At 36.8% G+C, this 12,528-nt stretch overlaps 1 protein-coding gene across 1 annotated transcript; it reads left to right on the top strand.

Annotated features, from left to right (window-relative positions):
* Positions 1–402: 402 nt before the first annotated feature.
* tbc1d15 (TBC1 domain family, member 15) lies at positions 403–12,272 on the top strand. The gene is made up of 17 exons (XM_052097338.1): positions 403–475; positions 2,037–2,132; positions 2,404–2,475; positions 2,678–2,819; positions 3,367–3,571; positions 5,567–5,669; positions 7,745–7,942; positions 8,093–8,221; positions 8,502–8,605; positions 9,358–9,452; positions 9,612–9,728; positions 9,974–10,074; positions 10,201–10,300; positions 10,418–10,515; positions 10,692–10,808; positions 10,916–11,002; positions 11,169–12,272. The coding sequence occupies exons 1-17, from the start codon at positions 452–454 to the stop codon at positions 11,373–11,375; spliced, it is 1,995 nt and encodes a 664-aa protein (XP_051953298.1). The 5' UTR covers positions 403–451; the 3' UTR covers positions 11,376–12,272.
* The last annotated feature ends 256 nt before the right edge of the window (positions 12,273–12,528 follow it).

Here is a 12,528-nt window from a genome sequence, read left to right as displayed (position 1 = left end):
TATTAAAACGCACATGTAAAAAGAATACTAGGAAAAAGAATATCATGCAATTTATTAAAATGCACATGTATTATTATTAATAATAATTTTATAATAATAATAAAGAAAACAATAATCATTATTATTATTTATTAATATTATTAGACTTCAAGTTAATTGTTTATTATGATTACTATTGTTATCATTAACAACATCAATACTAATAGTCATTTTTTATAAATAAATAATATAGGTAATTTATTAAAACACACATTTATTATTATTATTATTATTATACATTTTATTGTAATTATTATTAATACACATCAAGTTATTTGTTTATTTTATCATTACTCTTTTTATTCAACGTAAAGTGAGGCGCTGGCCATGCGGAAGATGACTCGTCAGTGTTGTTGTGAATCGCTGACAGGCACGTGAGCGATGCTGCTACGTCGTCTAGTTAGCAGTCGACATGGCGGCCACAACTTCTCCCAAGGTACTGAGCATGCTGCTTTTAAGCCAATACACCGTCAAAAATGGCAGATAGCTTCAATTTACCCGTGATTCTAGGTGGAGATTGGTGTAGGTATTCTGTTGGACTAGATGTGTGAGCATTCGGTGGTAAGAAATTGATAATATGCTGGTCTGATAAGCTGCTGTGTCTAGCAATAGTTAGCCAGGCTGCTAGCAGCCAGCAGATCAAACTGCGAAAAACACGAACATCGAAAGAAGCCTTTCCGCTGCCAATAGCGTCAGGAAGTCAATACTGTTCGTATATAGGCCGTCTGGATAGTGGAAACGCATAACCAGTGTTATTTCTATGCTTTAACTTGTGTTGAGTCATGAATTGGCTGGCCTTTATTGGAAACTAACAAATAAACTAGTCAAGTTTTATGTAAATCATAGAAATTGTCTGAGTTACTCGAGAGGTTATTCAGTAAAAGTCAGGTTAGGCCACGGGGATTCTTTGGTCAATATTGTAAAATGAGTTTCGCTTCTCTTTATGAACTACATATTGGTACTAACTTGACTTTTTAGTGGGTCGTTTTCTCGTCTCCGTTACTGCTGCAAGAGCACCATAATGTTTGATTATTAATATACTTTCAGCTTCCATTAACATACAGATCTTATATTAATGCATAGGACTAGGAGAAATGACCACATGTGAAATGCACATCGTTTTAAATATCAGAAATGCATTACCTGAGCTATAACATCTGTCAAAGTACTTGGAAGAAAATTTGGATTGTGTTCCTATGACTGATATAAATCAGTGGTTCCTACATGACATGAGCTGTCAGATCCTCAAGCACAAGCCTCCAACTTCATACTAACCTGCCATGTCACAGAAATTGGTGTACTGAATCAAGTTCTTGAAGTGTTTACTTTCACTTACCTATTTAGAAAGATGGATGGGCTTAAAAGTATATTTCAGGCTCAATACAAATTAAGCTCAATCGACAGCATTTGTGGTATAATGTTGATCTCGCCTTTTCTTTAAAAAGAAAGAAAAAGCGAGGCACTTGCAATGGAAGTGAATGGGGTCAATTTTGCTTCGAGTGTATAAAGTCATAACATTTTATAAAAGCACTTGTATTAACTCTTCTGATAAAACGTGTGTATTATTTGAGTGTAAAACTGTTTAAATCATTGTTTTTATGATCGTTTTAGGGTGAACTATGTTGTGTCGATATGGCAACTAAATTGTAAATACCATTACAGAGAAAAAGTTATGCAATTTTATCACACTAAAATAATGTTACCATGCATTTTATTTACGTTTAGCGACTATACTTCTGAAACAGTGAGTATTTTATCGTTTACGGATTGGCCCCATTGACTACCATTGTAAGTGTCACACTGTTACCTTGATTTTTGCCTCTTTTTTTTTTTTTTAAGAAAAAGTTATGTCAACATACATTTTTGTGGAAATCAACATTATGCCACAAATTCTGTTGGTTGAGCTTGACTTAAATTGACCCTGAAATATTCCTTTAAGAGCTGAGAATAATTAAAAATATTTCTGTTCTCTTGATATGTACTTTTTCTTTTTGCAGGTGGTGTTTGAACATGAGGGAGTCTTCATTCACTCATCTCAAGCTGAATCTGAGGATCAGGATTTAATATCAGGGTTCCTCCAGATTATTGATAAAGTATGGTGGTTGTCAGTTGCCTTTTTTAATTAAATAATTATTTTTTTAATGTGCTGGTGTTGTGAATCATGATTTTTATGATTCAGTCATGTTTGACCTGATTTGGATCAGGCCTACATAATTAATAAAGATGTTACATCACACATTTGTATCATGATTAAGACAGCTAATATATTTAAATGAAAATCATCTCCTACCCAGCGAATTTAATTGTTTAAAATTTAGAGTCATCAATTTCTCTTGTTTTTTTTGTTGTTGTTTTTTACTACAGAATGGTGAAACCCTTGTGGAATATAAACCTTTGGAGGATGCAGATCCCTTGAACATGCTGTGTGCCTGCAAGGTTTGTTTATTAGTTCAGTATTATGCATTTCCTGTTTCATCTGTGAAAGTTTGAGCATTTATGTTGATTGAGAGTTACTGTCAGTCAGATTATCAGCCTGAAGTCCTCTCCAGTTCTGCAATGCTCTGTACTGTTCTTTTAAGATTTTAAATATTTTTTAAATATGCTGATTTCTGTTTATTTTTCTTACTCTTGCGTGAAGGACTCCAGCTCAGTGGTGGAATGGACTCAGAGTTCAGAAGACAATCCTCATCGTCCTGTTGACCATCAGGTCAGCTATGAAACTGAATGGGACATGATCAATGCCGTGTCATTTAAGAGGAAAGCCCACACCCATGGAGAAGGTAAATATTACACATCTGTTATCTCATGTTTCTCATGTGTATTTTATTATCAAACATGTATTTTTATTTTATTTTAAATAAACATAATTGTATTGATTATATTTCTGCCATTCCGCATTCTTGAATGACCTTGTAGTGCCCTTGCTAAAATCCTTCACAACTAGCTGTGCTTTTAGAGGTCTGTTTCAGGTCATGTTTTGAAAGAAGCTCTATATAAATTAAGTTAGTTGCCAGTATGATGTCATGGTAGAGAATTAAACAAATGCTGCCATGAATGATTTATTTTTTACTACTAAGAAATGTTTTGATTCTAAAGTTCTCATGACTGTGGGGCTTTTGCTAAAGCCTTTTTTGCATCAAATTGCTGTCAATCGGCATGTATTCCCAGTATCTAACAGGAGATGTCAGCATGCTAACTCATGCATCAGCCAATGAATAATGGGCCTGGTTCTTTTTTCACTTTGCGTCCAGTGGTTCTTTGCCACTACATTGTGCATTTAACATACACCTAGCCGTGGATTATCCCTTACTTGTCTTGTTGTCACAGGAGGATCAAACCACATAAATGACCGGACCAAGTGGGCCTTCTCCTTTAATGTGTATGACCTCAGGTCTATCACAGTCAAATCTGAGGGCTGGTCATACCTCATTTTCCGCTTGAAGGATTGCACAGCACTACCAACCATTCATTTCCACCAGGGAGGAAGCACAGCATTCCTGGATAGCCTGAGGAAATCAGTTCAGATCAGCGAGTAAGTGAAGAATAAGGGGTTTATTTTTTGTCTGAATGGATTAAGCCTCATCATTGGCTTGCTATAGGCAAACTTATAAATTAGCTTAAAATGTACGAACATTCTGTTTATGACAGATGTGAATGAATTTGCAGTGGTGTTTGTTTTTAATCGCAGCAGCTGACAAGTAGAGTGCACCCCAGTTACAGACTTTCGCTCAAAACAATTTTAAATCTGTTTTAAAGGTGCACTTAGTATTTTTTTACTTATTAAAAAAGTTGTACTCCAAAATAAATAAATGGTAATTTTGAAACATGTGTAAACTCAGGACCACTCATACGAGTTAAAGACTCCAGTCACATCCTTAAAGCTGTTTAAACTATTCTACATGGAGAGGGTCTCCGTGTAGTTCTCCAAAAAATTTAAACTCACTCATCATTTACTCATCCTCATGTCATTGCAGATGTGTATAGTTTACTTCTCCAAAATAACGCACAAATTAAGATTTTTAGAAGAATATTTCAGCTCTGTAGGTCCATAAAATTCAAGTGAATGGTGGCCAGAGCTATGAACATCCAGCTTATTTAGGCAGCATAAAAGTAATCCATACGACTCCAGTGTTTAAATCCATACCTTCATAAGCGATATGATAGGTGTGGGTGTGAAACTGATCAATATTTATGTCCTTTTTTACTATAAATATCCAGCCCTGACCAGTATGTGGTGATATGCATGAAGAATGCAAATCTGCAAAAAATAAAAGAAGATTGTGAAAGTGAATATTTATAGTAAAACAAAATAATTACATTTTGATCAGTTTCTCACTCACACCTATAATATTGCTTATGAAGACATGGATTTACCACTGAAGTATTGCTTTCCTTTGTGCTCAGTGTAAATTCAAGACAGCATATTAAAAAAATGACGAAGTGTACATCTAATAGGGCCAGACTGAATCTTTGGTGTTATTTAACATTTTGTATGCTTATTGTGGGGGGATATCTACAGAATTCATTATTAAATTATGCAAACATATTCAAGTTTTAGTAGAAAAATATAGCATACTGATGATAACCACAGACAATACATAGACTCTCATACTGAGAGCTCTCTTAGAATCCCAAAACTACACTAACGGCACCATCTTTAGAAAACGTAATGGTCAATTGAAAATGTTAGTCATGGCAATATTCACAATGTTGCTTTAATTTTATATCACCAGAAAAATCATCATGAATATATGAAAATGTCATATATAGCCCAGCCCTGTTTGGTTGTACATAACCATATGTAACATCAGATCTCTTCCCTTGAATGAATAATCACTATCCTTAATGCTTTCATTCTTCCTGTCATTATCTTAAAAGTGCCCCCTGATCTTTTAATTCGGTAAATACCACAGGCATTAAGATTACTCTCTAAGACTCATCACATTTTGACCAATCATCATTTTTTATCCAAAGACTTGCCCCTTTAAAACTGAACACATCAAAATACAACCCAATACTGCTGGAATATCTCCGCACTTTTGAGGAAATCCAGCATGTGTTCTGTTGCGAGAGGCCATGCTTGTGACTCATGTGAGGTCAAACCACAGCTGTTTGTTAGAGTTGAGGCTTCATGAAAGGGACAAGAAGACTCCTCCATGTTAAATATCACAATGGTCTTGTTGAGCGCATTACCGCGAAGATACAGCGCATGTGGAGGCTTCACACCATCCACCGCGGCATCCACGCACAACTCGCCATGTGGCCCACCGAGATCGAACCACATTATAGCGATCACGAGGAGGTTGCCCCGTGTCGCTCTACCCTCCCTAGCAACCGGTCCAATTTTGTTGCTTAGGAGACTCAGCTTGAGTCACTCAGCAAGCCTTGGGATTCGAACTCGCAACTCCAGGGGTCGTTGTCAGTGTCTTTATTAGCTGAGCAGCCCCTATAATTATTAAAGTTGTTGCATTATTTTGACTGTACAATTAATCTAGATATCAATAGGCTATGTCCATTGTCTTTAAAGGAGTCCGGATGATGAAAATATCCTGATCGTTAGCACCTATAGCAAAGCTTTCTCGCAGTCCTTTGAAAATCTTCTGGATGATACACACTATGGATTTGTACAGGTATGTTACTTATAGTGAGAACGCTCTGTGATAAGAGTGTTATACTTGTAACCATTCATGCATTGATCTTTATAAGGTGTTTACTCAAAGCTATGCTTAGCATTAATAACATATATACAGTCAGGTCCATAAATATTGGGACATCGACACAATTCTAATCGTTTTGGCTCTATACACCACCACAATGGATTTGAAATGAAACTAACAAGATGTGCTTTAACTACAGACTTTCAGCTTTAATTTGAGGGTATTTACATCCAAATCAGGTGAACGGTGTAGGAATTACAACAGTTTGTATATGTGCCTCCCACTTTTTAAGGGACCAAAAGTAATGGGACAGATTAACAATCATAAATCAAACTTTCACTTTTTAATACTTGGTTGCAAATCCTTTGCAGTCAATTACAGCCTGAAGTCTGGAACGCATAGACATCACCAGACGCTGGGTTTCATCCCTGGTGATGCTCTGCCAGGCTTCTATTGCAACTGTCTTCAGTTCCTGCTTGTTCTTGGGGCATTTGCCCTTCAGTTTTGTCTTCAGCAAGTTCGCATGCTAAATCGGATTCAGGTCAGGTGATTGACTTGGCCATTGCATAACATTCCACTCCTTTCCCTTAAAAAACGCTTTGGTTGCTTTCGCAGTGTGCTTCGGGTCATTGTCCATCTGTACTGTGAAGCGCCGTCCAATGAGTTCTGAATCATTTGGCTGAATATGAGCAGATAATATTGCCTGAAACACTTCAGAATTCATCCTGCTGCTTTTGTCAGCAGTCACATCAATAAATACAAGAGAACCAGTTCCATTGGCAGCCATACATGCCCACGCCATGACACTATACCACCACCACGCTTCACTGATGAGGTGGTATGCTTTGGATCGTGAGCAGTTCCTTTCCTTCTCCATACTCTTCTCTTCCCATCACTCTGGTACAAGTTGATCTTTGTCTCATCTGTCCATAGGATGTTGTTCCAGAACTGTGAAGGCTTTTTTAGATGTTGTTTGGCAAACTCTAATCTGGCCTTCCTGTTTTTGAGGCTCACCAATGGTTTACATCTTGTGGTGAACCCTCTGTATTCACTCTGATGAAGTCCTCTCTTGATTGTTGACTTTGACACACATACACCTACCTCCTGGAGAGTGTTCTTAATCTGGCCAACTGTTGTGAAGGGTGTTTTCTTCACCAGGGAAAGAATTATTCGGTCATCCACCACAGTTGTTTTCCGTGGTCTTTCAGGTCTTTTGGTGTTGCTGAGCTCACCGGTGTGTTCTTTGTTTTTAAGAATGTTCCAAACAGTTGATTTGGCCACACCTAATGTTTTTGCTATCTCTCTGATGGGCTTGTTTTGATTTTTCAGCCTAATGATGGCTTGCTTCATTGATATTGACAGCTCTTTGGATCTCATATTGAGAGTTGACAGCAACCGATTCCAAATGCAAATAGCACACTTGAAATGAACTCTGGACCTTTTATCTGCTCCTTGTAAATGGGATAATGAGGGAATAACACACACCTGGCCATGGAACAGCTGAGCAGCCAATTGTCCCATTACTTTTGGTCCCTTAAAAAGTGGGAGGCACATATACAAACTGTTGTAATTCCTACACCGTTCACCTGATGTGGATGTAAATACCCTCAAATTAAAGCTGAAAGTCTGCAGTTAAAAGCACATCTTGTTCGTTTCATTTCAAATCCATTGTGGTGGTGTATAGAGCCAAAAAGATTAGAATTGTGTCGATGTCCCAATATTTATGGACCTGACTGTAGATATGAATATACAGTTCTGCTAAAGCACAGGAAAGTGAAAATATATATTATGTCTAGCGTTTTCTACAGAGGGTCCAAAATGTTAGTGGTGTAAAGCTATTTTTACATTAATAGTTAATGTTTGGTTAATGTTACTAATTAAAGGTTTTATACATTGTTATTGATAGAAACATAGCTTTTTTTATATTATGCAATTTTTTGGATTCGATAATAATAATAGTTTGAAAAAAGGTTGAGCCACCCCTAGATTGAATGTCAATAATGTTGTAGCCTTCACAATGCTTTCACTATCTCAACTCCCCCAAACAGAAATTCAAGAAAGATCCCTACACTACGACACTGGGTGGCTTTTCCAAAGTCACTAACTACATTTTTGATGCGTTTCGGGGGCCTGAGTTAGAGTGTCACCAGCGGCCAGAGGAGGAGGTGGCAGACCTGTTGGGAGAACTTATTCCCGGACTAGAGATAAACCAACAGGAAGAGCCAGGATTTGAAGTCATCACAAGAGTGAGTGGATACGGATCTAAATTTAATCCGTGCCCAGATTCAGTCTTGGCACAGACAGCCAACCTGAGGCATCCCGTACAAAACAATACTGCGACTGCAAATGTGTGGTTGTAAAACAATCTACTTGAGATGTGTCTGTGTGTTTTCCAGCTTGATCTGGGACCTAGGCCAATGGTGCAAAGGAATGAGCCAGTTACAATGGAAGAATGGACAAAGTACCAGGACTCTGAGGGAAGAATAAACAACATACCTCACTTAAAGAATCTTATATTTAAAGGGGTAAGATGTTGCTTTGAAAATCATCTCATTTTAAGATAATATACGTTGTTTTTTAAAGCAAAAAACTTTTAATCTTGTACCGTCTCTTGCTACACTGTTAGCAAACATCACAATCTGACCAGTTTGGATGTATTTATTACCTTTTAAAATTTTAGACTGATGACGGAATTGAAATTGAGTCTGAATAAGGAATGAGTCTGAGATGAGCAGTTGTCCTGTGACCTTTTGTCAGTCTATCAGAGATTGTTGTTATATTGTATTGTTGTTTTGATCTTAACAGGGTCTTTGCCATGCTGTGAGGAAAGAGGCCTGGAAGTTTTTGTTGGGTTATTTTCCATGGAACAGCACCCACGAAGAAAGGAAACTCCTCCAAAAGAGAAAAACGTATGCATGGCGCCCCCAGAGAATCAACAAAGACCCCGTTTACACCTGGTATTAAGATGTGTCTCAGGTGATTTGATCACTTGTGGTCAGGCGAGTAATCACTGTTTACACCTGGTCGCTCATTTGCCTCTCCTGTGACCACTTGTGTTCGGATTCTGAGTGGAGGGTCTCTGATTTCATGACAATATATATCAATCACTATGTCAGTGTGTTACTGCTTGATAATGGACCACTAAAAGACTAATAAAGTATGAATAAAACCTGCATGCTGTTTTTCCGAGATGCAGTTGAAATTTAATCGAAGCACAAATGCAATATTTCGAACAGAATTCTTTATTATTTTAGTGGAGTACCTGTATTAGTTGAGCTACAGATGTTTGTGCTTGTCATCTGTGTCACTGAATGTTGATATCAGAAAGTTAAAAGCTACTTGTTACTGGCAATGTTTATACTCTTGTTGTAGCACAGCAGTGGATTGACAGGTGAGGGATGGTGTTTCACTGCTGTCTGGGACGGATTAGCTTTTACACCTAAAGTGCGATGTGGTCACATGTTTTTGACTGCCTCCATATGTGGTTTTTGTGATCTGATCACAAAATATTTTGCACCCTGTTTACATCTGTAGTTAACGCTGACCACTTGCGATCGAATCACCTGAAATGCATCTTAGTACCAGGTTTGAATGAGGTCATAGAATTTGATTAGAGCATGATTATTAATTCTAGTTAGATCTTGTGCTCTCTTTTCAACAGGGATGAATACTTCAGAATGAAGCTTCAGTGGAAGTCCATCAGTGAGGAGCAGGAGAGGAGGAACTCTAGGTTACGAGATTACAGAAGTCTCATTGGTATGTCTGTAATCATATTGCAAATTTTATTCTTGTTTTCTTATAATTGTTCTACACTAAGAAGTACAGTTGCTTAAAGGAATTACTTTTGGAAATATATTAAACACATGCAACTTTACCTGGGATGAATCTCAATTTGTTATTGTTGAATCTCTCTAGAAAAAGACGTCAACCGAACCGACCGAAATAACAAGTTTTATGAAGGACTGGACAACCCTGGTTTGATATTACTACACGACATTCTGATGACATACTGCATGTATGACTTTGATTTAGGCAAGTGACTACATGTCTTTGAGTCATTTGTTGTGGGAAATACAGTGCAATAGCAAACTCTGTTATGTGTTCTGACATGTTGGTAGATATTTTTTTAATCCTTGTTTTTAAGAATTGTCTTAACTCTTTTGGCTGATATCATTTTGACTTTAATTGCACATTTAATTATTTAGATTATGGGCAATCTTAAGTGCTTTTTAAAGTAGTGTTGACCTGTATTTACAAAGTTTCCTGTTCTTGTGCAGGGTATGTACAGGGCATGAGTGATCTGCTGTCTCCAATTCTCTTTGTCATGGAGAATGAAGTTGATGCCTTCTGGTGCTTTATTTTCTTCATGGATGAGATGGTAATGACTTTATCTTGATAACCAACACATGGGTTTCACAGAGTAGACATTTACAGTTTAAATGGAGTAAATGAGCTAATCACTGCATTTCAAATGTCACAATGAGTTGTACAATGTATGGTACAGCACGAAAACTTTGAGGAGCAGATGCAGGGGATGAAGACCCAACTGATCCAGCTCAGCACTTTGCTACGGCTGCTAGACCTGGCTTTCTGGAACTACCTAGGTAAGAAACCCAGAAGAATACTTATTAGAATTGTATTTTCTCCATAGTGACTTCATAATGTTCTGACTTATGGTGATTATTAGGCTGATTTTGTGCTTCTGTTTATGTGTTTTGCAGAGGCACAGGATTCTGGTTACTTATATTTCTGTTTTCGGTGGTTATTGATCCGATTCAAGAGAGAACTACATTTTCAAGATGTCCTTCGCCTTTGGGAGGTGTGTAATAACAATCCATTGTTTTCTTTTCTGTATATTGTAACACCTGTTTATGCTCAACAGTTTGTAATTGTACACTACAACTTGAGTTGGTCTGTCAGAATTTTCATTACACTTGTATTGATTTTTTTGCATTTTACAGTAATATTTTCTTCAATTAATATTTTTCTCAACAGGTCATGTGGACTGGACTGCCTTGCCAAAACTTTCACCTTCTGGTGTGCTGTGCCATTTTAGACTCAGAGAAGCAAAAAATTATGGACAGAAAATATGGATTCAATGAAATCCTAAAGGTTAGCTAATAGGCTTAACTATATCTCCAAGTGTGTCTAATAAATTAATAAAGTCTAATAAATTAGCTTACGCATAAAATTAACCGATTGATATGTTATCTTTACAGCACATAAATGAACTTTCCATGAAACTAGACATTGAAGAAATTCTTTGCAAATCTGAGTCCATCTGTATACAGATAAAGAATTGTAAGGTATGCCTGAATACTAATTTAAAACCTATTACTCCAGTACTCTGATCGATATAACTCTTTTCTTGTGTATTGAGAGGAAAGTGTTGCAGTAGTATGTGATTTATTGTGTTATTGATATTTATTTGTACATTAATATCCAGTTTTGTTTATTTTAATTCCTTCTAAGGACTTGCCTCATTCAGTGAGTGAGATACTGGGACTCAGCACAGTCCCTGAAACCTCTGGACCATTAGAAACCAGTGAATATGGAATACTTGAGTCACCTCAAACCTCACCACGATCCACACACAGACAAGATCAAGTCATCTTCAATGGCCACAGTCACTTAAAAGAAACAACACACAATGGCAGCAAAGAAGCCTTTAATTCCTAGTGTACAGCACCACATGATGTATAGTACAGATGTTTTTAATCCCTGTATCCCAGCAGGATAAACGGTATTGGATATCATTGTAGATATCTGCTACCAAATGGCATATTGTAAAATATCTCAGAGAAAATATATGAATGTAATACTAGGATCTAAAGCATTATTTTTGTAATTTCTTGTACCATATTTTCTTTCACTGAAATAATAATTTTTCTCAAGGTATATAGATTTCATAATGTTACAGATGTGGGGCTTCCTTTGTTTAAAATTAAAATATTTTCTTATCAGTTCTCTTTAATCATCCACAGATTCAAATTAAAACCTGTCCTCTTATTAGCCTGTGGGTTATAATTCAGAATATAATTTGTTTGTAACTGGTAAAACTGAACTGAGATCAACTATAGAGTTAGTCGTTATTTTTATTTTTTTTTTTAAGAAAAAGGAAATTTAGTGGTGGTGGAACTGAATTTATATTTTACAATGAAACTTAATCCAAAATGTGTCATGCTTGTCCTTAATGCTTGCTGTTTTCCTTGTCAGTTGAAGTGAGACATTCTGTACCTTATATTTTTACATAGCTAATGTGTTACACAATTGAAAATTACCCATAGATAAATTATAAAATTTAGTTTTACTTTAAATTTGTAGAGCCACAAATATCAAACATTTGTGTTTTGGTGTTAAAGTGAGAGAAAGATTTGTGGACCCCTATATACATAAACTTAAGTCAATCGTTCCAACTGGCCTGTAAATTTGGCCTCGGAAATGGCTCAGATTATTTGTAGCCAGTAGTATTCGCTCAGTCTGCCTACATAGCAGATGAGATGGGGAGACTGAAATGTAATTTATCCATTCGTAACAACTGCTCATAACAAAGCCCCCTCAGAATCAACTTTAATTTATTTCCTGGTCCACATGATGTTGCCTCAGAGGCAGCTGATAGCTCACTACAGTAATGTTATAGCTCTTCCAGCTCTCTTTCATTAAAGAAACCCTAGCATCCGGTGCACTGACTATCATTCACTCATTTAGCAAAACACGTAAACAATATGGAGGACAGAGGGCTATTTCCAGTGCCCTGGACACGTTCTTGTTGGATGCAAGAATGTAAACCACAATCATGCTGAAATTTGATTTAATCCTACACCGTTTTTGC

The sequence above is a fragment of the Xyrauchen texanus genome, chromosome 29 (genome assembly GCF_025860055.1).
Source record: "Xyrauchen texanus isolate HMW12.3.18 chromosome 29, RBS_HiC_50CHRs, whole genome shotgun sequence".
NCBI classification, from domain to species: domain Eukaryota; kingdom Metazoa; phylum Chordata; class Actinopteri; order Cypriniformes; family Catostomidae; genus Xyrauchen; species Xyrauchen texanus.
The sequence above is the reverse complement of the archived record's forward strand: the minus strand, read 5'-3'. Positions and strand labels throughout refer to the sequence as shown.